This window comes from Procambarus clarkii, chromosome 42 (assembly GCF_040958095.1).
Source record: "Procambarus clarkii isolate CNS0578487 chromosome 42, FALCON_Pclarkii_2.0, whole genome shotgun sequence".
Classification (NCBI taxonomy): Eukaryota; Metazoa; Arthropoda; class Malacostraca; order Decapoda; family Cambaridae; genus Procambarus; species Procambarus clarkii.
Genome location: NC_091191.1, coordinates 16359826 through 16384456, shown reverse-complemented (window position 1 = coordinate 16384456; position 24631 = coordinate 16359826). Strand labels below are relative to the sequence as shown.

The 24631-nt window shown below is 44.0% G+C and overlaps 1 protein-coding gene across 1 annotated transcript in view; it reads left to right on the top strand.

Annotated features, from left to right (window-relative positions):
- LOC123751759 (putative neural-cadherin 2) overlaps window positions 1-24631 on the top strand; it is a 297993-nt gene that overhangs the window by 272332 nt on the left and 1030 nt on the right. The window contains exons 26-27 of the mRNA XM_069339611.1: window positions 22520-22726; window positions 23848-24099. Coding sequence (XP_069195712.1) covers window positions 22520-22726; window positions 23848-24099 — 459 coding nt within the window. The remainder of the gene's footprint in view (window positions 1-22519; window positions 22727-23847; window positions 24100-24631) is intronic.

The following is a 24631-nucleotide window of genomic DNA, read 5'->3' as shown; positions in this document are numbered from 1 at the left end:
ATGTCACGATCAGCTGAGCGCCCCCCTTTCCGCGCGAAAGTTTATTGCTTGTTTCTCTAGCGGCACGCGCGCTGTTTCTTTAAGTTCTCAATGATCACTAGAAGTTCGTACACTCGATATTTGCAACAATAGCACGTATTACTTCGCTACACCGTACTTGGGCTCAAACAATTGTTTCTATAATAAATGCGACAATAATTCACTATAATGGTTTTACACACCGCCCTTCATTTCAATGGTAACTTATGAAGTATTTGACACTGGAGTTCTCAGTACTTCCTTTCGTGGGCGATAAGACAATAAATCACTGCCCTCACAAATGGTTGTTCAATGCACGAACACAGACATATATAATACAGATATATCAGACATCAATAAATGGTAAATAAATAGTTACTGGGCACATAGCCTAACTTCCAAATACTGACATAATATTATATATAATTTCTCACTATATGTTCACATCAAAGTCTCATGAAAGAATTCTCAACACAGTAAATTCATCACTTAATCTGGGTGCCTGTACACACCAATAATAATATATATAAGTATCGTGAGTACTCTTGATAGTACTATTCTGCACACTGGTGCCTTACTGTGACATGGGTGAGACTTGCTCACGACATACAAAATCCTCAGGCTAAAAAATATAGCTGATGTTGGGGTTTACACTTACTCTCGGGTGATCAACAGTATACTTTCAATGTCACTCACCGTAGCCCTGCGGGTCTTCACTCTAATCCTCTCGGCGCCACTGCACGCCAGGAGAGTGTATCCCAGTCAATCCCAACCGGCCTCTGATTGAGAAGGAGTTGGAACACAACTCGTTCACTTAACTGTTATGTGCCCGCCCCAACAATAGGACTTTACTATTAACCACAAGGTCGCCAACTGGTGTTTTCGGTGTCCAGTAACACGTCAGTGGACTGGTTGAATTGTGGTATCCTTGGCAAGGTCACACTCAATAGATCAGGAATCAGGCAGGTACTTACTTTTATCACTCTTTGCTTTCAAGTATAATATAGCCACAAGATAAATGGAGGGGATGATAGAAACACAAAAGTATTTTGTATTTTACTTAAAAATTCATTCAAAGATGTCACAAGGTCATATCAATTAATAATCAGCTGATCCAGGCGGGAGTCGGTCGTTCCCACGTATATTATACACTCACTGCGGTGGCAACACTCCCCCTCTCGTCAATGTCACAATCAGCTGAGCGCCCCCCTTCCTGCGCGAAAGTTTATTGCTTGTTTCTCTAGCGGCACGCGCGCTGTTTCTTTAAGTTCTCAAAGATCACTAGAAATTCGCACACTCGATATTTGCAACAATAGCACGTATTATTTCGCTACACTGTACTTGGGCTCAAACAATCGTTTCTATAATAATTGCGAAAATAATTCATTGTAATGGTTTTATACCCTGCCCTTCATTTCAATGATATCTTATGAAGTATTTAACACTGGAGTTCTCAGTACTTCCTTTCGTGGGCGATAACACAATAAATCACTGCACTCGCAAATGGTTATTCAATGCACGAACATAGACATATATAATATAGATAAATCAGACATCAATAAATGGTAAATAAATAGTTACTGGGCACATAGCCTAACTTCCAAATACTGACATAATATTATATATAATTTCTCACTATATGTTCACATCAAAGTCTCATGAAAGAATTCTCAACACAGTAAATTCATCACTTAATCCGGGTGCCTGTACACACCAATAATAATATATATAAGTATCGTGAGTACTCTTGATAGTACTATTCTGCACACTGGTGCCTTACTGTGACATAGGTGAGACTTGCTCACGACATACAAAATCCTCAGGCTAAATAATATAGCTGAATAATATAGCTGACTAAAGGGTAATGGTGAGGGAAACTAGAAACACCTACTTCCACCTATCTTCCGATGAGAGTTGAGTTGTAGCTCCTGGTCCTCGTGTCGGGAACGCCCCCACACACACGTTGTCGTGTCCTCCAGGAACCCAATCGCTGTCCCACCGTTTAGCGCGTCATCTCCGTGCCTTCTTACCTGCAGGTCCGTGCTCCTCCTCGACTTCTTGTAGGGTTGGAGTCGGTCTCCTGGCCGTCGACTTCTCCCAGCTATGGCTGCCCGCCTACTTCTCGGCTGCAGTCGTCCGGATTCCCAAATAGTCCTCGTCTTCCTCTGCTACCCAGTGGCTCTGGTCAGCCACTACGCCGTCACGAATGGGTGAACTGCCTCAGATTTCGACTACGTGACTGCACAGACTTCACTTCTTCTTGCACAGTACCTGTCCTGGAGCACTTGTTGCTCAATAACCGTCGATTCCCTCTCTGGTTCTACACATGAACTAAGGAATACCTCACAGAGTACTGGCAGACTTCAGGTGACGCGTAAATTCCACGGGAGCGGGAAACAACTGCCAAACTGACAGGACCAATCGTTGCACGTCCAACCTCCTTGACGTGTCGTGTCTGACTGATGGCGCCAACGCGGCGTGCTGCCCGGACCCCCTTCCTTCGTGACGTCACTTTCGCCATGGGAGGTTTTCATTGGCTCCCTGTGCCACATTGCTGTCAGTGACCAATCCGGTGTCACTGACGTCACACAGTTTTGGCGGGGAAACAGGAGAGCCAGCGCCATCTTGGCTTCCTAAAGGGCCTAAACCACAGGCCAAAATATCATTGTTTCACAAATTTCTCGACTCTCCGAGAACACTCCACTCTCCCACATATATCAAATTGATGCCTGCGACGTAGAGAACGCTTGGGTAAAGGGGACATCACTCTTACTGCAGGCGTGGGAGAAATATAAGGGGGTAGAACACCGTCACATATCCCTCCCCTTAAAATAAGAGTCATGTCTGGTTAGTGTATACAGGATAGGGCATCTGCTACTACGTTGTCCTTTCCCTTGATGTGCTTGATTTCCAGCCGGTACTCTTGCAGTAACAACGCCCACCTCATCAGGCGTTGGTTGGAGTTCTTCATTTTGTATAAAAAGGTGAGAGGGTTGTGATCTGTGAATACCAGAACAGGTCTCGCCCTGTTGGATATTTCCAACACCGAACATAACATTGTTGTATTCTCATTACTTATTACTAACCATACTAAATATTGTAGTAAGTAAATTTAACAACTCGTAGAATTCTCATGTACTAATAATTCATCTGTGCATTAGGCTAGAATTCTCACGTCACCTGACGCCAGTATTGCGTCAGATTTCCTTGCAGTAAACACATTATATCCAATTTGTGTGAGAATTAAATACGATTCTCCACAATTAAAGCATTCTGTATGATAACTGATTGCATACGAATTGTTCTCTAACTAAAAGCCGAATAGAGCGTTAGAATCATAGCGTCTACCTCGCGATAGAGTTAACGTCATCAATGAATGCCATGGGGAGACATTAATTCCTCTCCCTTATATATTTACTATTCTTAGATTGGTAAATAATAATATTTTGTTCCTCTAAATAATAAACCCGCCCAGTCTTTAACATTTCAAACGCAAATGCGAGAAATATTAATGTTCGAAACAATAATTTGTTTTATGAACGCCGACTTGGCGTGGGTTGGAGGGACGCCATCCTCCTCAGTACGCGGACACGTGCAGAGCCGAAAGGAAGCAGAACTGCGCTTACCATACTCATAAGAATACGCCATTGCCCAGCAAATAGGGCAGGTGTTATCCATCCACAGATGAAAGCCGCCACTGTGAGGCGTGAACAACCTTGCAGATAATATGTTCAACTAGTGCTGGTGTTAAATAAGGAGCCCTCTGACTTGGTTCCTGACGACACGTGATCAGCCAGCTGAAGCGCATCACTATCCAGGATAGGTTCACCGGAGCCTGGGATGCGAAATACGGCAATCTTAATACTTATACAGTGCCCACAGCTAAGTATTCTTTTATTTGATGCATCAGGTAGAAGTATGATAATAGCAGGGTGATTGTTCGTTAAGCAGCGTGATAACACCTAATAACAGGTGATTAGATTTGTCATCTGTAAATTCTTAATATTCTTGAATATAAATTGAGTAGTTAAATCAATTGCTACTGGAAATTATTTATCTTGCAGCCCGAGAGAAGAATTCCTCATGCTGCCTTCATCCATGTTAGCCCGTTCAACTCGTTAGTGTACCGAGTCTGGAGAATGAGAGGACTTCTATGGCGTACTAAAGGCATCTTCGTCAAGCTAAGATTTATTTCTCCTTTTTCCATTCCTTTGCAATTAATTTGTGCAGAGTGCTTTGAGATTAATGTATGATTTACTGTAACTCATTATTATGCTCATATTTATATTCCTCTTTATGTGAATGATATTAGTTTCAACATTACATTCTAGGATTAGATTATTATTAATTGAATTAGTGAACGAACCACACTAATTCCTGGACGTACTTACCTCCAGTAATAACCCCCCAATGTAGGTGTTTGAGGTTTGTTTCATTTAATAATACAGCCCATTTATTATTATTATGATCATGCTTTCTAGTTATATCCATAGTCACTGGTTTCCTCTAGAAATTATCCAATGATCAGAAATTCTCAGTTTCCCTCTTTACTTTAAAAGCGGGTGGTCCTTCGTAATTTAATTTACTACTTTAATTATTAATTAATTAGAATCAAGCCCAAATATCCCACATTATGGTCCTTATCGAACCGGATAGGCATTAAATTTATAATTAAAATATTAACCATTAATAACTAATCCTTGTGTGATAGAAGCTAGACTAACTATTTAATTAATTGTGTCAACTAACAGTGTAACACACCAGTTAGCCTAGATCACACTAACAGCTACTTTATACGTAGCTTTAGTGGGTCATAGCCAATTACCCACAACATTTAGACCTACACTTAATACTGAAGTAGAATCCTTAGGTCACCAAGAGCAACAGCTCATAACCTTATATTAATCACTAACACCAATTAAGTGTTAACCATTTAGGCTATACCAATGTTTCAATGTGGCTGTCAGCAGACTGTCCATTATAGCCTGAATCCATGTTATAACTACTGATTCACTCAAGTCAGTGGATCATTAACATTTAGGGATCCAGTATACTAATATAAATTACTGATCTCATACTAGTTAATCATTACTAACCCTGATAATAATTTATTCCATAATTAGGAGTACATTCAGGAGTTAGGTAACATTTACGGCAGTAGAATACTTGCCAAACACAATTAATTCTTTGTGTTCATTTAATTTCTTATACACATAATTACACAAGTGTATATTATATAAAATACAAAAAACCCAAAAACACAGCACAATTATTTGCACATTACTGCACCATAATATAATCTTTGCCAACCTTAGGTAGGTAGCAATTTAGGCTGTGATTGTGTTGAATCTGACACAAGCACAGACTAAATATAGTTGTAGTTTCTCAAGTAGAAATTCTCACGACTAGGCTTGAGCTAGTTAGTGACACATATATTATTCTTTTGTGCTGACCCTATCAAGGGTGGGATTAACCATTTATTGTGTAATTATTTTATTGCATATTTCTTTGTATGTCTTTGAGTGTTACTGTAAGTCCACTACCCATCCGAGGCTGATTTAGAAGAGCTAAGCTGAAGAACACCTGTAGTGAGACCAAGGTACCACTCAAATCTTAGTTGCTTATTATTAGGTAGGTAGCTAACCTCTAAATGAGGTAAATTACAACCAGCCTCAAGAAATATCAGGCTGTCAATACTTATACCTGCTCTACATCAAGGAGCAGACCATAGCTATACCACTAGCTATATAAGCCCTATTAGGCTGTCAATACTTATACCTGCTCTGCATCAAGGAGCAGACTATAGCTATACCACTAGCTACATAAGCCCTATCAGGCTCAATTTACCGCACGAATGAATCCTTTAGAAAGGAATGCAAGATTCTTGACAGCTCTTCAACGTCCCTTAGGAAAACTGCTTATGAAATGTCATTTCTGTGTCGAAACTGACCCAGGTGACGTCTATAGACTAGCAAGTTACATAAGGTACGCCAACCAAAAATATGATCATATCAAGACTGTAATCGAGTCCCACAGGAATTTACTCCAAATCGGTCATACTGTCTCAGACCACTTACGTCTAACAGAATCTGATCTCGATAACTATGAACATTCTGTTCAAACCAGTTTAGACCGATATAAGGAGGTGCTTGCGAGGCAATATATTCCCGAGTGGGTAGATCAGATCATTAATAGACCTGTATCCAGGTTAACACTCAGTTCAGATGAAATACCTGAACTAACTCAAGACGAGGAGAATCTTCTAATCAATGCTGATCACGATACAAGATCAGCAACTGAAGATCAACCTTCATTTTCTAACCTCTCATCTAATACAGCTTCATGTGATGATTTGTTTACAGAGTCTGATCAAACTTCAGACCACTCTTCTCAATGTTCCTTGGATTCTATAAGTTCAATACATAAGGCTACTGAATTAACTAGCTTATCACCAGAACCCAGAGAAACAAGTGAAGCTACAGATGAAACAAGTGAAGCTGCAATGATCAGTGAATCTGAACCAGAAAATGATAAAGCTAATGCTGCAGCAGCAGCCGAAGTTGTAATCAAAGCTGAGGCTAAACAAGAAGCCTTAAGCAACACACGTAATGGTCACAATTGCTCCCAACAGCCTTCTAAAGTAAGTGCTAACAATGAGAAGACTATTATAAACCTTGTGCACCAATTATTAAATTTATCTTCACCAGAACAATCAGTTGACTCTTTACAAACCTTTAGTTTCCAGCTTGAGTCACTGATAAATTCTTTCAGTAAAGAGGTGGATCACCCAACTACTGAGTGGATGACTAAAATTATCATCCAGAGAAAATTGTCTGGTGACATTCTTAATAAATTATATGTATGCCAGAATGGTAATACCCTGTCAATGCAGGATATATTTACAGGTTTGCGTAATATAAGCAATCATACAGTAGACCAAGCAATTAATGCTAAATCTGAATGCACCAAAACTGTACCTACATCAGTTTCCTTGCCTGAAACTCCTAAAGTGACACTGTCACTAGGTAACAAAGGTGCTAATAATCAATGTAACAACAATCAGTCAAATACTGATTCATCAGTGAGGCCTAAGAGTCCCACAGGTGCTCCTAAGAGACCTAATAGTCCAAAGAGCACTGCTAATAACTCCACAGGTGCTCCTAAGAGACCTAATAGTCCAAAGAGCACTCCCAAGAGCCTGTTAATGGTTCCCCAGAGTACACCAAGTACTCACAAGAGAATAAATAACAAGCAAATGCAAACAGCAAAACCATCACAACCTGCAAAAAATGTTTTACCTAAATCGGTAACCCCTAAACGATCTGTAGGATGGGGAATGTGCTTGTTTTGCAATCAAAACCATTCTCTGTACAAATGTACTAATTATCCTAATAGAGACACAAGAGTCAGACGACTCAAACAGTTACACAAATGTACTAGGTGTCTCAAACCACATAATGTTAACAGCTGTGACACCCCACTGAACACCTGCAAAAGGTGTAGAAGGGGCAAGCATCATGCTGCACTGTGCAAATTAGTTAGGACTAATTATGTCAATCCTAGAATAGGACGTAGAGAATCTACACCAGTACAGTGCTGCAAGGTGCGAGATGTGTACAGCGTAACTTCACAAGCATCTCAAGTGGATGCTGCTTTGCCTACTGCCCAACTTCAAGTGAAGAACAGAGGAACCAAGATCACCATACGTGGACTATTTGACCAAGGTTCCCAGAGAACTTTCATTACTCAAAGGGCAACAGAGGCACTTAATTTACAACCAATAGGACAGGTAAAATTAAACTTGTCCGGGTTCATGATAAATCGAGGAACCCATGAATACTCAGTAGTTCAACCGCTTGTACGACTAGGTAGTCATGCCAAGGCTGTCCAAGCCATTGTTGTAGATCAAATACCTTTAGACTTATATATTAAGGGTCTGGGGTACACAGCCCACTTCCTGCAGGAACGTGAAATTAATTTGGCTGACAACAAATTAATGTCTGACCGCCTTAACAATGTAGATGTACTAGTAGGAGCCGACTACTATTACCAGTTCATAACTGGACATGTTAAACGATTGGGAATGAATATGCTCCAATCTGCAGGAGGCTACTTACTTACTGGTAAAGTTCTGAATGTGAACAAGCCTAAACCTGCCAATAATAATAAATTAGTCAGCAGTAAATCAATTCTCCAGCAGCAAGCTAAAAGGAGAAATACAGCTGAGTAATAAACTCAGATTGAATGTAGTACAATTGATACTCGCCGAGATGTTTCATAGCTCTCAGTGAAAACCAATGGTCCGTACTCAAACAAGTACAAGTCACAGCGACCAAACTATTGAATTCACTGCAGACCTGGAATTATTCTCGACAAGTAGTAATTGACCACACTCAGTCTTCCTAGTTAAATTGTAATGTTAGGCTAGAGAATCTAGTACTCCCTAGGAATTAATAATGTTAGGCTAGAGAATCTAGCACTCAATGCCACTGGCATTTCCTGAATTTAATTACAAATTCACTAGGACCACTGGTCCACTATACTTGCGCTTAAAGGTTTGCCAAGAAAACCTTCTTAATACCATGTTTTCTGCACTAAGAGTTAGTGATAAATACTTGCATTAATTGTTTGAGTTGTTTTTTCTTTCGTTTCTGCTTATTTAGTGTAGGAGTGCAGCACGGACAAACTTGCAAACTTACTAATATGTAAGTGAATTTACAGAGAACTAATATGTTTAATGCATTATCGTTAAACATTAGCATTGTTAATTAACATGCTTCCTGAGCTTAATATAGCTCACCTTAGAATTAACGAAATAATATGAGTGCTTGTTCACCATGCGTACGAGCTTAATATTGCTCGCCATGATAATTGAATGACAAAACTCCACCTCGTTAATTCGAGTTCACTGAACTCACCCTGTTAACTGTTAACGAGCTCACTGCAGCTCACCCTGTTAGCACTGCTAACGAGCTCACTGTAGCTCACCCTGTCAACACTGTTGACGAGTTCACTGAACTCACCCTGTTAGCACTGCTAACGAGCTCACTGTAGCTCACCCTGTCAACACTGTTGACGCGTTCAATGTAACTCACCCTGTTAGCACTGCTAACGAGCTCACTGTAGCTCACCCTGTCAGCACTGCTGACGAGCTCACTGCAGCTCACCCTGTCAACACTGTTGACGAGTTCAATGTAACTCACCCTGTTAGCACTGCTAACGAGCTCACTGTAGCTCACCCTGTCAGCACTGTTGACGAGTTCACTGCAACTCACCCTGTTAGCACTGCTAACGAGCTCAATGTAGCTCACCCTGTCAACACTGTTGACGAGTTCACTGCAACTCACCCTGTTAGCACTGCTAACGAGCTCAATGTAGCTCACCCTGTCAACACTGTTGACGAGTTCACTGTAACTCACCCTGTTAGCACTGCTAACGAGCTCAATGTAGCTCATCCTGTCAACACTGTTGACGAGTTCACTGTAACTCACCCTGTCAGCACTGCTGACGAGCTCACTGTAGCTCACCATGTTCACGAGTTCAATGTAACTCACCCTGTTAGCACTGACGAGCTCACTGTAGCTCACCATGTTCACGAGTTTAATATAGCTCGACTTGTTAATGAGCTCAGTACTGCTCACAATGTTAATTCGAGTACATTTTTGCTCACAATTAGCTTAGTCACTTACTTAGGTAGGTTTAGGGACTTTAGTTAGGTCAACTGAGTACTAGCCTAAGCTGTACTCACCATTAATTACAGTTGACTATACTTATAGAGACTGATTTAATAAACCGAAATTCATGTAAAGGTGATTTCGTACTAACCAGTTTACAGTGTCAATCCTATGAGCTGCCATTTAATTAGCTCTTAAGTCAGAATGACTAGGCTACTAATCTCACTGTCGACTCAGAATTTTCCTTGATTTTAATGAATAAACTTTTCAGTTTTCTACCTTTCTATTATTTAGCTAGTTAGCAAATTAGTTGTACCATCAGTCAGCATGACTACTGCACGGCAGTGCACATTAAATTCAATCTCCTCATTTGAATTTGAGGTGATCGTGATGCTGCGTGATGTTATTGTCTAGTAACCCAATAGTTACAAGTCACAGCGACCCTAGACAGTGACCTTACTGTAGTGTCATAGTCTCCTTGATCTTAAATGACTAATAATACTTTACTGTATAATTATACAATAGCGTTATCAGTTCTTAGGAACTTATTCTGAGTTTACCTACGATTCAGCAGCTACGTAATACACCATTACATGTCACTGCGACCCTAGTTGTTGAGTTTATTGTGAGCTTTAGAGTGTTCCTGATTACCGATAACTTAATCATTTAATGTTTCAATATTTAATGCGTGTTTCCACTAAGGGAAACTACAAGCCTATTACAACTCTGAAGAAGAATAATTTCCTTCACTTCTCACTTAGATAACTTTGATGATGCTACGATGTGATATCACGCAACGAAACATTACACGTCACTATGACCCAAGATATCGCATCACCGTAGATTCTGTTAGTTTAAATTGTGTGAGTTAAGGGGGCATATCGAAAAATATCGTTATAAATTAAAATTGTTCAATTTGCTTATAAATTTTTTTATGAAATGGTTATAGAAAGGGCTGCAACTGGTCCAAGTTTCACCATCACACCCTAAACAGAAAAGGAGAAATAAAATACACAACGTATTATGCAACGAATGTTCAACATTCTCAAATAATCTCAGGGAACACATGTGTCAACTAAAATGTCTACTATGTGCTGTAGAAGCACAAACTCTTGTAATAATTGTAATATATATGTTCAATATATTTATATTTAAATTTTTTTTTTTTTGGCCAATTTTTTTTCTCGTTTGTTATCAAGGGATTTGCATGAAACTTGCACACCTTGCTCAATGGATGCCGATCTGCAAGGGTGCCAATTATGAACGAAATCTGTCGAAGTCAAGCTCAGCTACAGGTGGCCGAACTTGGATCTTTATTTTACTCTGGAAAGTAATTTACACCTTCAAATTACTTCAGAGCTTTCATTTATTAATCAATTTACATGCAAATTACACCTTATATGTAGCGTTTGTGCTTCTACAGACTCTAGTAGACATTTTAGTCCAAAGTCTATTTGTTGATTTTATAAATATTTATAAATATCATATATTGCATATTTTTTTAGTAGGGTAACTTTGAAAAATTATATTATTGCACTAAACACTTTTTTGATAAAACTGATCACTAGAATCCTTTATTATGTGCTTAATTTGATATCTGAGTGTTATAGAAATGATTTTAGTTGACACATGTGTTCCCTGAAACTATTTGAAAATTCGTTGCATAATTCGTTGTTTATTTTTTTTCTCCTTTTCTGTTTAGGGTGTGATGATGAAACTTGGACCAGCTGCAGCGCTTTCTATAACCATTTCATAAAAAAATTTATAAGCAAATTGAAGCACTTTTAATTTTACACCGATATGCCCCCTTAAAATCTATAAATATTGTGTAGGCTATAAGCAACATGTTTCATTTGACATGTAAATAGCAAGACTCAAATTCTTGTAAGTCCTTGATAAATCCGGGACGTTCTTTATGTGTGTACTAACATACTAACATACTAATGTATTAATCTTAATATCACTTCGGGATAGGTCAGTACAACACAGTACACTGCGACCCTAGGATCCTCCCCCCGGAGTTATGTTGGATATTTCCAACACCGAACACAACATTGTTGTATTCTCATTACTTATTACTAACCATACTAAATATTGTAGTAAGTAAATTTAACAACTCATAGAATTCTCATGTACTAATAATTCATCTGTGCATTAGGCTAGAATTCTCACGTCACCTGACGCCAGTATTGCGTCAGATTTCCTTGCAGTAAACACATTATATCCAATTTGTGTGAGAATTAAATACGGTTCTCCACAATTAAAGCATTCTGTATGATAACTGATTGCAGACGAATTGTTCTCTAACTAAAAGCCGAATAGAGCGTTAGAATCATAGCGTCTACCTCGCGATAGAGTTAACGTCATCAATGAATGCCATGGGGAGACATTAATTCTTCTCCCTTATATATTTACTATTCTTAGATTGGTAAATAATAATATTTTGTTCCTCTAAATAATCTTTAACATTTCAAACGCAAATGCGAGAAATATTAATGTTCGAGACAATAATTTGTTTTATGAACGCCGACTTGGCGTGGGTTGGAGGGACGCCATCCTCCTCAGTACGCGGACACGTGCAGAGCCGAAAGGAAGCAGAACTGCGCTTACCGTACTCATAAGAATACGCCATTGCCCAGCAAATAGGGCAGGTGTTATCCATCCACAGATGAAAGCCGCCACTGTGAGGCGTGAACAACCTTGCAGATAATATCTTCAACTAGTGCTGGTGTTAAATAAGGAGCCCTTTGACTTGGTTCCTGACGACACGTGATCAGCCAGCTGAAGCGCATCACTATCCAGGATAGGTTCACCGGAGCCTGGGATGCGAAATACGGCAATCTTAATACTTATACAGTGCCCACAGCTAAGTATTCTTTTATTTGATGCATCAGGTAGAAGTATGATAATAGCAGGGTGATTGTTCGTTAAGCAGCGTGATAACACCTAATAACAGGTGATTAGATTTGTCATCTGTAAATTCTTAATATTCTTGAATATAAATTGAGTAGTTAAATCAATTGCTACTGGAAATTATTTATCTTGCAGCCCGAGAGAAGAATTCCTCATGCTGCCTTCATCCATGTTACCCCGTTCAACTCGTTAGCGTACCGAGTCTGGAGAATGAGAGGACTTCTATGGCGTACTAAAGGCATCTTCGTCAAGCTAAGATTTATTTCTCCTTTTTCCATTCCTTTGCAATTAATTTGTGCAGAGTGCTTTGAGATTAATGTATGATTTACTGTAACTCATTATTATGCTCATATTTATATTCCTCTTTATGTGAATGATATTAGTTTCAACATTACATTCTAGGATTAGATTATTATTAATTGAATTAGTGAACGAACCACACTAATTCCTGGACGTACTTACCTCCAGTAATAACCCCCCAATGTAGGTGTTTGAGGTTTGTTTCATTAAATAATACAGCCCATTAATTATTATTATGATCATGCTTTCTAGTTATATCCATAGTCACTGGTTTCCTCTAGAAATTATCCAATGATCAGAAATTCTCAGTTTCCCTCTTTACTTTAAAAGCGGGTGGTCCTTCGTAATTTAATTTACTACTTTAATTATTAATTAATTAGAATCAAGCCCAAATATCCCACACGCCCCTCCTCCCATGTACACATCAAAGTGCTTCAGGGCCATAACTAGCGCCAATGCCTCTTTCTCAACGGTGCTATAGGCCCGCTGGTATTTTACAAACTTCGAGTAGAACGCTTCTGGCCTATGTACTTCACTCCTTTCTTGAGCCAACATGGCCCCTATTCCAACGTCGCTGGCGTCTACGTACAGGATGAATCCGGCTGAAAAATCTGGGGATATTAACACCGGGGCCTCCGACAACAATTTCTTGGTCTTTTCAAAAGACTCTTGGCAGGCCTCTCCCCATCTCCATCGTACATTCTTGGAGAGTAGCTCGGTTAGGGGATGCGCTACCGTGGAGAAATTCCTGCAGAACCCACGATAGTACCCTATCATTCCGAGGTACCTTAGCAACTCCTTACGCGTCCTGGGCACGTGGTATTCCGTAATGGCTGATACTTTGTGATCAACAGGAGTGACTTCACCTTGGCCGATGACAAAACCAAGGTACTCTAAGTGAGCTTTCCCAAACTCACTCTTGGCCAAATTTACAGTCAAGTTAGCCTCCTCTAGCCTCCTGAACAATTCCCTGAGTCTCTCCAGATGCGTCTTCCAATCGTCGGCGTACAAGACGATGTCATCGATGTAAACTGTGCAGCCTGCGGCACCCCTTAACAATTCATTCATCATACGCTGGAAGCAGCTGCCGCTGTTTTTCATTCCAAAGGGCAACACCTTGTACTGGTACAGCCCGTCAGGAGTTGCGAAAGCTGATATCTTCCTGGCCTCAGGAGTCAAAGAGATCTGGTAGTACCCCTTGAGTAGATCGACCTTGGATACGCACCGTGCACTGCCCACCTGGTCAATGCAATCGCTCACTCTTGGCATGGGGTGAGAATCTGCCACTGTGATGGAGTTCACCCTCCTGTAATCTGTACCAAAGCGGTAGGTTCCGTCGCTTTTCCTCACCAACAAGCATGGGGAACTCCACTCACTTTTACTGGGCTCCGCAAGGTCGTTCTCAAGGAGATACTCCACCTCCTTTCTCATCAGCTCTCGCTTCTCCGGGCTCACCCTATACGCGCTCTGCTTGACGGGCCTGGCGTCCCTCACCTCTACCTCGTGCGTTACACTCTTGTGTCGTCGGGGCACGTCGGTGAAGAGGGAGGCATTCTCTCTCAGTAGGTTCGTCAGGTCTGCTCTCTGTTGCCCTTCCAGATGTAGTAGCTTGTCCTTGATCTTCGCCAGGCTCTCAGTGTTGGTGAGACAGGTGCCATCCGCCCTGGACCACTTTCCTTCCTCCTCCGGGAGTTCTTGGTCCACCTGTACGCACAGAACTGTCTTCTGCTGGGGTTCTCAGTTCACCGTTCCGTCCTGCCTGGCGGCTCCTCCTTCCACAGTGAAGAAAGGTTTCAGGCGATCTACGTGACACACCTGCTTCTTGCGGGGTCTATCCGGCTTCCCAATTTCATATGACACAGGACCCAACCGCCGCAGCACCTGGTATGGTCCCTTGAACCGCGACTCAGTCACCCTACCTTTACCTGGCAGCAAAACCATCACTTGGGATCCGACCTGGAAATCCCTCTGCGTAGCTCTCTTGTCGTACCACTCCGACATCTTACGCTGCGCCTCCTTCAGATGTTTCCCAGCTAGTTCCTTCGCTAGAGTGAGACGTTCTTTGAACTTCTGGACATATTCATTCACCGTTCCCACGGTCGCTCCTGGTGTCCGTTGTTCCCTCAGCATGGACAGAGGACTTCGCACCTCGGGTCCATACACTAGCTGGAATGGTGAGAATCCTAATGATTCTACCACCGCGTTATGTATGGCAAATAACGCGGGGTATACAGCCTCATCCCACTCAGCCCCCTGTTCTGTGCAGAATACTCTCAGCACGGTCTTCAAGGTGGAATGAAATCTTTCGATCGCCCCCTGCGACTGCGGTCGGTAGGGCGACGACCGAATCTGAGTCACTCCCCATCCTGTCACCGTCTGACGGAACCACTTAGACTGAAATATAATTCCGCAGTCTGTCTGAATCTCTCTGGGCATCCCCACCCAAGAGAAAAATCGTTGTAGTTGGCCGGCTACTCCTTTCGACGTCAAACGTCGCATCGGGACGGCTTCTGGAAATCTGGTGGACGCACACATTATCGCCATCAGGTAGGTATTCCCTCTCTTCGTTCTTGGCAACGGACCCACTCCGTCAACTAATAGACGCTCGAATGCAGGACCAAACGCTGGAACAGGGATCAATGGGGCCTTTGGTATCGCGGATTGGCTCTTCCCTGCCCTCTGGCACGGTAAGCACGTCTTACAATAACGCCGCACCTCGGCGTCCATACCTGGCCAGTAAAAGTAATCCCTGATCCTTCGCAGCGTCTTGGTCACCCCCAGGTGACCTGCAGAGTCCACGGAGTGCGATAGGTCCAACACGGCCACTCTGCACTGGGCCGGCAACACTACCTGGTGCCTCGTACTTAGAGACTCTTCTCCGGCCTCCATCCTCACAGGTCTCCACTGTCTCATCAGCATGCCGTCTTGAAGGTAAAAATGAGTAGCCCTCTCAGGACCAACACGTCCTCCTTTGGCCTCACTAATCAATTCGGGGAACTCCATCTGCTGCAACTCTCCAAGACGAGTGCGGTCTACCCCTAGAGAACTAGTGAGGGTCACCTGCAACTCACCATTCGGGCTACCTTCGCCCTCCGCTCGTTCTCCGGGTCCTACGAAGAGGTGATCTATTCCCAGGCTGTCGGACGTCTCCTCAGCCCCATCAGATCCACAACCTCCTTGTTCTTCGCGCTGTTTCGGCATCACAGCACAAACTGGGAACGCCACCGGGGCGATTCCCTTCTCGTCCCCACAGGCGTTCAACTCTCCGCCCGTCTCCTTGTATTGTTCTAGGCACTCTTCGCCTTTCACGAGATTCGGGAGGACATATCCTCCACATGCGTCATTTCCCAAGATGACCTGTGCCTCCATATTGGGCATTGATGTACAGACTCCCACCACAAGGGTCTGGCAGCCATAATCGGAATTCAACGTTACCTGGTGTAGGGGCATCCTCACTGGGCCTCCCACAGTGGTCACACTTGCCACCCCCACACTGGTACTCTCGTAACCCTCGGGGAACAGGGTTTCACTCACCAGGGTAAAATCGGCCCCAGTGTCTCTTAATATCTTCACTGGGATGGGGTCTGCGTCCCCCATCCTTACGGTTCCCTGACACACGAATGGGTGAACTTTCTTCTCCCCACTCAGCACGGTTTCATCCCGCACCCTCTCGGCCATCTGGTCCTCGAACCTCACTAAAGCAACGTGCCCACGCTGCTTAGGGCGTCTGCATTTCCGCGCGACGTGTCCGATTATTCCGCAGTTGTAGCAGCGGACCCTCGTCGGAGACCATCCGCCACCACTCGCCTTGGCACTGCCTCCAGAGGCCGTCGCTCCCTGTGTCTTTCTCGCACCATTTGTCGCCTCTTTTGTCGCAGCAACAGCTCCCGAGCTCTCCGCTTGGTTCTTCTTTATAGGCTCTACAGCACCTTTTGATCCTCTGTTGTCCCAACTCGAGAGGTGGGACTTGGGGGAACTCGCTCCCGTCCTCCATCTATCCGTCCTCCTATAATTCCTACTGCTTCCGGAGTATACGGGTGATCGGTGCTGTCCCTCTCGGCGTGGGCGTAATGCTTCTTCTAGCATGTCGGCTCTGTCGGCTTCGGCCCTCAGATCCTTTATGTCCGCCTCCTTTACTCTCACCCTGATCTCAGGAGAGAGCACGGACATAAACTTTTCCATGACCATTAGCTCCTTGACCTCTTCAACCGACCTCGCTCCTTCAGAGTCCAGCCACTTAAGGAACTTTCTCTCCATGTCCCTCGCCGTCTCCGCATAAGACTTTCCTGGTGAACGGGTACATTCCCTGAACCTCTTCCTGTAACATTCCGGCGTGAGCTTGAAGGAATGGAGCACAGCTCGTTTTACCGCATCGTAGTTGGTGCATTCTTGGAAGTCGAGCATAGTGTAGGCTTCACGAGCTTCACCTGTGAGCCTCCCTTGAACTAGCTCCGCCCACTGCGCCCTCGGCCACCTCTTCAAAGCTGCAACCCTTTCGAAGTGGTCGAAGAAACTTTCGGCTTCATTTGGCACAAAGACCGGCAGATCTCGTTCCCTCACTCGTCGGTCTTCCTGTTGCTGCGGAGCAGGTGCACCTAGTCCTAGTTCAGCTCGCTTCAGCTCCACCTCCTTGTTTGCTTCTATTTCCTGCTGTCTCATTCTGGCTTCTCGCTCGTGTTCTTCCCTGCGTAGCTGTGCTTCTCGCTCCTCACGCTTCAGCTGTGCTTCTCGCTCCTCACGCTTCAACTGTGCTTCCAGCTGCAACTTCATTATTTCCAGCTTAACGCTGTGCCTGCTGCCGCTGGATCCCCTGCTGCTTCCACCAATGCTCAGGTGTTCTCCCACACTGGCAGGTGTTTGGGGCCGTTCCTCCCCCAAAGCTTCGTCTCGTGCCCTGAGCTGTGCCATTATCTCCAGTCTTCTTTCTCCCACTCTGGCAGATCTCAGCTTTATTCCAAAATGGTCTGCTATTGCCTGTAACTGTGCCTTGGTGCACTCCTCCAGCACCTGTTCATCTCTAGTGTCAATAAACCTTGTTACTTTATCATCCTCCATCTTGTGCTACGAGTGATAACCTGCACCTGATCTCTAATACCACTGCCAACTACCACCACTGCAACCTTTATTTCGATCGATATCCTGGCGAGGTCGCCAATGTTGGGGTTTCCCTTTTACTCTTACTCTGGGTGAGCAACCGTTACGCTCAACGTCACTCACCATAGCCCTGCGGGTCTTCACTCTAATCCTCTCGGCGCCACTGCACGCCAGGAGCGTATCCCAGTCAATCCCAACCGGCCTCTGATTGAGAAGGAGTGGGAACACAACTCGTTCACTTAACTGTTATGCGCCCGCCCCAACAATAGGGCTTTACTATTAACAACAAGGTCGCCAACTGGTGTTTTCGGTGTCCAGTAACACGTCAGTGGACTGGTTGAATTTGTGGTATCCTTGGCAAGGTCACACTCAATAGATCGGGAATCAGGCAGGTACTTACTTTTATCACTCTTCGCTCTCAAGTATAATATAGCCACAAGATAAATGGAGGGGATGATATAAAGACAAAAGTATTTTGTATTTTACTTAAAATTCATTCAAAGATGTCACAAGGTCATATCAATAAACAATCAACTGATCCAGGCGGGAGTCGGTCGTTCCCACGTATATTATGCACTCACTACGGTGGCAACACTCCCCCTCTCGTCAATGTCACGATCAGCTGAGCGACCTTTCCGAGCGAAATTTTATTGCTTGTTTCTCTAGCGGCACGCGCGCTGTTTCTTTAAGTTCTCAATGATCACTAGAAGTTCGTACACTCGATATTTGCAACAATAGCACGTATTACTTCGCTACACCGTACTTGGCCTCAAACAATCGTTTCTATAATAAATGCGACAATAATTCACTATAATGGTTTTCACACCGCCCTTCATTTCAATGGTAACTTATGAAGTATTTGACACTGGAGTTCTCAGTACTTCCTTTCGTGGGCGATAACACAATAAATCACTGCCCTCTCAAATGGTTGTTCAATGCACGAACACAGACATATATAATATAGATATATCAGACATCAATAAATGGTAAATAAATAGTTACTGGGCACATAGCCTAACTTCCAAATACTGACATAATATTATATATAATTTCTCACTATATGTTCACATCAAAGTCTCATGAAAGAATTCTCAACACAGTAAATTCATCACTTAATCCGGGTGCCTGTACAAACCAATAATAATATATATAAGTATCGTGAGTACTCTTGATAGTACTATTCTGCACACTGGTGCCTTACTGTGACATAGGTGAGACTTGCTCACGACATACAAAATCCTCAGGCTAAATAATATAGCTGAATAATATAGGTGACTAAAGGGGAATGGGGAGGGAAACTAGAGACACCTACTTCCACCTATCCTCCGATGAGAGTTGAGTTGTAGCTCCTGGTCCTCGTGTCGGGAACGCCCCCACACACACGTTGTCGTGTCCTCCAGGAACCCAATCGCTGTCCCACCGTTTAGCGCGTCGTCTCCGTGCCTTCTTCCCTGCAGGTCCGTGCTCCTCCTCGACTTCTTGTAGGGTTGGAGTCGGTCTCCTGGCCGTCGACCTCTCCCAGCTACGGCTGTCTGCCTACTTCTCGGCTGCAGTCGTCCGGATTCCCAAATAGTCCTCGTCTTCCTCTGCTACCCAGTGGCTCTGGTCAGCCACTACGCCATCACGAATGGGTGAACTACCTCAGACGTCGACTACGTCACTGCACAGACTTCACTTCTTCTTGCACAGTACCTGTCCTGGAGCACTTGTTGCTCAATAACCGTCGATTCCCTCTCTGGTTCAACACATGAACTAAGGAAGACCTCACAGAGTACTGGCAGACTTCAGGTGACGCGTAAAATCCACGGGAGCGGGAAACAACTGTCAAACTGACAGGACCAATCGTCGCACGTCCAACCTCCTTGACGTGTCGTGTCTGACTGATGGCGCCAACGCGGCGCGCTGCCCGGACCCCCTTTCCTTCGTGACGTCACTTTCGCATCGGGAGGTTTTCATTGGCTCCCTGTACCACATTGCTGTCGGTGACCAATCCGGTGTCACTGACGTCACACAGTTTTGGCGGGGAAACAGGAGAGCCAGCGCCATCTTGGCTTCCTAAAGGGCCTAAACCACAGGCCAAAATATCATTGTTTCACAAATTTCTCGGCACTCCGAGCACACTCCTTCCTCCCACATATATCAAATTGATACCTGCGACGTAGAGAACGCTTGGGTAAAGTGGACATGACTCTTACTGCAGGCGTGGGAGAAATATAAGGGGGGGAACACCGTCACAGTGAGAAAGGTTGAATGGTCCCAATGCCAATAAATGACAAAGAACTCTATGACCAGACCAGGATTCGAATCTGCGTATCCAGGGCTCGACCCACTCAATCATTCCAGCAGAATATGGGCGATAAAAACACACAACTAAAAGTTTTGCTTTATGTTATTTTAAAAGGTAATATAAAACACAGAAAATTTTAAACAATATTTTTTTTAATTCGAATCCCTATATAATAAACTATATGATAAAACTTCTCATAATGTAATATTCATCATTATTCAGCTGATATTTTACTGATATGTTGATAATAGTCTACATCATTAGACTACTGTCAGTGTAGGTCACATCATTAGACTACTGTCATTGTAGGTCACATCATTAGACTACTGTCAGTGTAGGTCACATCATTAGACTACTGTCAGTGTAGGTCACATTATTAGACTACTGTCAGTGTAGGTCACATCATTAGACTACTGTCAGTGTAGGTCACATCATTAGACTACTGTCAGTGTAGGTCACATCATTAGACTACTGTCAGTGTAGGTCACATCATTAGACTACTGTCAGTGTAGGTCACATCATTAGACTACTGTCAGTGTAGGTCACATCATTAGACTACTGTCAGTGTAGGTCACATCATTAGACTACTGTCAGTGTAGGTCACATCATTAGACTACTGTCAGTGTAGGTCACATCATTAGACTACTGTCAGTGTAGGTCACAGCATTAGACTACTGTCAGTGTAGGTCACATCATTAGACTACTGTCAGTGTAGGTCACATCATTAGACTACTGTCAGTGTAGGTCACATCATTAGACTACTGTCAGTGTAGGTCACATCATTAGACTACTGTCAGTGTAGGTCACATCATTAGACTACTGTCAGTGTAGGTCACATCATTAGACTACTGTCAGTGTAGGTCACATCATTAGACTACTGACAGTGTAGGTCACATCATTAGATTACTGTCAGTGTAGGTCACATCATTAGACTACTGTCAGTGTAGGTCACATCATTAGACTACTGTCAGTGTAGGTCACATCATTAGACTACTGTCAGTGTAGGTCACATCATTAGACTACTGTCAGTGTAGGTCACATCATTAGACTACTGTCAGTGTAGGTCACATCATTAGACTACTGTCAGTGTAGGTCACATCATTAGACTACTGTCAGTGTAGGTCACATCATTAGACTACTGTCAGTGTAGGTCACATCATTAGACTACTGTCAGTGTAGGTCACACCATTAGACTACTGTCAGTGTAGGTCACATCATTAGACTACTGTCAGTGTAGGTCACATCATTAGACTACTGTCAGTGTAGGTCACATTATTAGACTACTGTCAGTGTAGGTCACATCATTAGACTACTGTCAGTGTAGGTCACATCATTAGATTACTGTCAGTGTAGGTCACATCATTAGACTACTGTCAGTGTAGGTCACATCATTAGACTACTGTCAGTGTAGGTCACATCATTTGACTACTGTCAGTGTAGGTCACACCATTAGACTACTGTCAGTGTAGGTCACATCATTAGACTATTGTCAGTGTAGGTCACATCATTAGACTACTGTCAGTGTAGGCCGAGGTCTACACTGAGTAGACCTCAGTGTAGTGGGCAACATTAGACTACTATTAGTGTAGGCCACATATTGGACTGTTCTCAGTGTAGGCCACATCATTAGACTACTGTCAGTGTAGACCACATCATTTTACTACTATTAGTGTAGGCAATATATTAGACTGCTCTCAGTGTAGGCCACATCATTAGACTCTCAGTGTAGGCCACACCATTAGACTACTGTCAATGTGGGTCACATCACTAGACTGTCAGTGTAGACCTCACCATTAGACTACTGTCAGTGTAGGTCACATCACTAGACTGTCAGTGTTGGTCACATCACTAGACTGTCGGTGTAGGTCACATCACAAAACTCTCAGTGTGGGTCACATCACTAGACTGTCAGTGTAAGCCACACCATTAGACTACTGTCAGTGTAGGCCACATCACTAGACTGTCGGTGTAGGTCACATCACAACACTCAGTGTTGGACACATCACTAGATTGTCAGTGCAGGTTACATCATTAGACTGTCAGTGTAGGTCACATCACTAGACTGTCAGTGTGGGCCACATCACTAGACTGTCAGTGTGGGCCACATCACTAGACTGTCAGTGTGGGCCACATCACTAGACTGTCAGTGTAGGCCACATCACTAGGCTGTCAGTGTGGGCCACATCACTTGACTACTAAACATTGAGCTCATCACGTGTTCCTCCCAAAACAGTGCTGATCTGCGCCTTTCTGCTGCATCAGCACCACCGCCGCTCTGCGCTGCGCAGAGGCGCCGCTGACAACAAGGAAGACGCCGTCAGCTGTGATCAACAGGTTTCCCCGCCCAGCAACAATACGCCCAACCTGCTGGAGCTGCAACTGTTGACGCCGCCCAAAGCCAACGGTCAGCCTGCCTGGACCAAGAACCCCAACATAGCAGGTATGTGGCCCTCCCCCCCCCCTACCAGCCTGGACCAAGAACCCCAACATAGCAGGTATGTGGCCTTCCCCCCCCCCTACCTGCCTGGACCAAGATCCCCAACATAGCAGGTATGTGACCCTCCCCCCCCCTACCAGCCTGGACCAAGAACCCCAACAAAGCAGGTATGTGGCCCTCCCCCCCCCTACCAGCCTGGACCAAGAACCCCAACATAGCAGGTATGTGGCCCTCCCCCCCCCCCCTACCAGCCTGGACCAAGAACTCCAACATAGCAGGTATGTGGCCCTCCCCTTACCAGCTTGGACCAAGAACCCCAATATAGCAGGTATGTCGTCCCCCTACCCGCCAGCACCAAAAACCCCAACACAGCAGGTATGGGGCCCTCTCCCCTACCAGCTTAGACCAAGATCCTCAACATAGCAGGTATGTGGCCCTCCCCTTACCAGCATTGACCAGAAACCCAATATAGCAGGTATGTAGCCCTCTTCCTACCAGCCTGGACCAAGAACCCCAACATAGCAGGTATGTGGCCCTCCCCTTACCAGCTTGGACCAAGAACCCCAATATAGCAGGTATGTCGTCCCCCTACCCGCCAGCACCAAAAACCCCAACATAGCAGGTTTGGCCCTCTCCTACCAGCATGGACCAATAACCCCAACATAGGCGGTATGGGGCCCTCTCCCCTACCAGCTTAGACCAAGATCCTCAACATAGCAGGTATGTGGTCGTCCCCCTACCAGCCTTGACCAGAAACCCAACATAGTAGGTATGTGGCCCTCTTCCTACCAGCCTGGACCAAGAACCCCAACAAAGCAGGTATGTGGCCCTTCCCACTGCCAGCCTGAATTAGAAACCTTAACCTACCAGGTCAGTGGCCTCTTGAGTTGCATTAAGTACTTGATCAAAGCCAGCGAATGGCTTCATCCCGGTAGGCATCAGAGGAGCCCTTCAATACCATTCACAAGTGGTATCTTTATAGTTTCAGCTTTCATATGCTATTCGGATCTCTGTGTATAAATCGCTTGCCCTTGGAGAGAACTGTATTTATATCTTTATCTTGTCAGCTTATGTAAGTTTTTTCTGAGAATGTATTGTTTATTTTATTTAATAATATTGGGCAGGCGTAGATGTGCTGCAGGTGGACGCCGCCTCTGAGACCAGCAGCATGGAGGACCAGAGACGGAGCGGGTCCTTAGTGCCTGCCCCGGACGTTGAGCGTGGAGGCCGGAAATCCGGAGGGACGACGCTGGAGAAGGGGAAGCAGAACGGCGTCGGCGGTAAGAGAGGTACCGATAGTAACCCTCCCGCAGGGGACCACCTGAGGAATTATGCTTACGAAGGCGATGGCTCTTCTCCCGGATCACTGTCTTCCTGTGAGTTTGAACTGCTGTGTGTGGAAGATACATGATTTTGTTTTACATGTTTTAAGACCAGAGAATTGTTTGCTGCACTCATAAACACATGCAGAAACACACACACACACACACACACACACACACACACACACACACACACACACACACACACACACACACACACACACACACACACACACACACACACACACACACACACACACACACACACACACACACACACACACACACACACCACACACACATACCACACTCATCCACATATGCTCACGAGTGAGCAAATTACTAGAAGAGTACAAGATTACATTTTGTTCTGTAATTAAGAAGTTAAATTCTTACCTGTAAAACCGTGTTATTTTTAGTAATAATGTGCAAGGGATCGTCGGATCCCTTATTTCATCTGTTGTTATAAATTTCCTATTCTAGGATGTCGCAACAAATTAATAAGAATGTATGTCACATTAAGAATAATCTGAAGTGTGTTTTTCTATAGATCATCGACGTAAATTTAACCTGTGTTGTGATAATA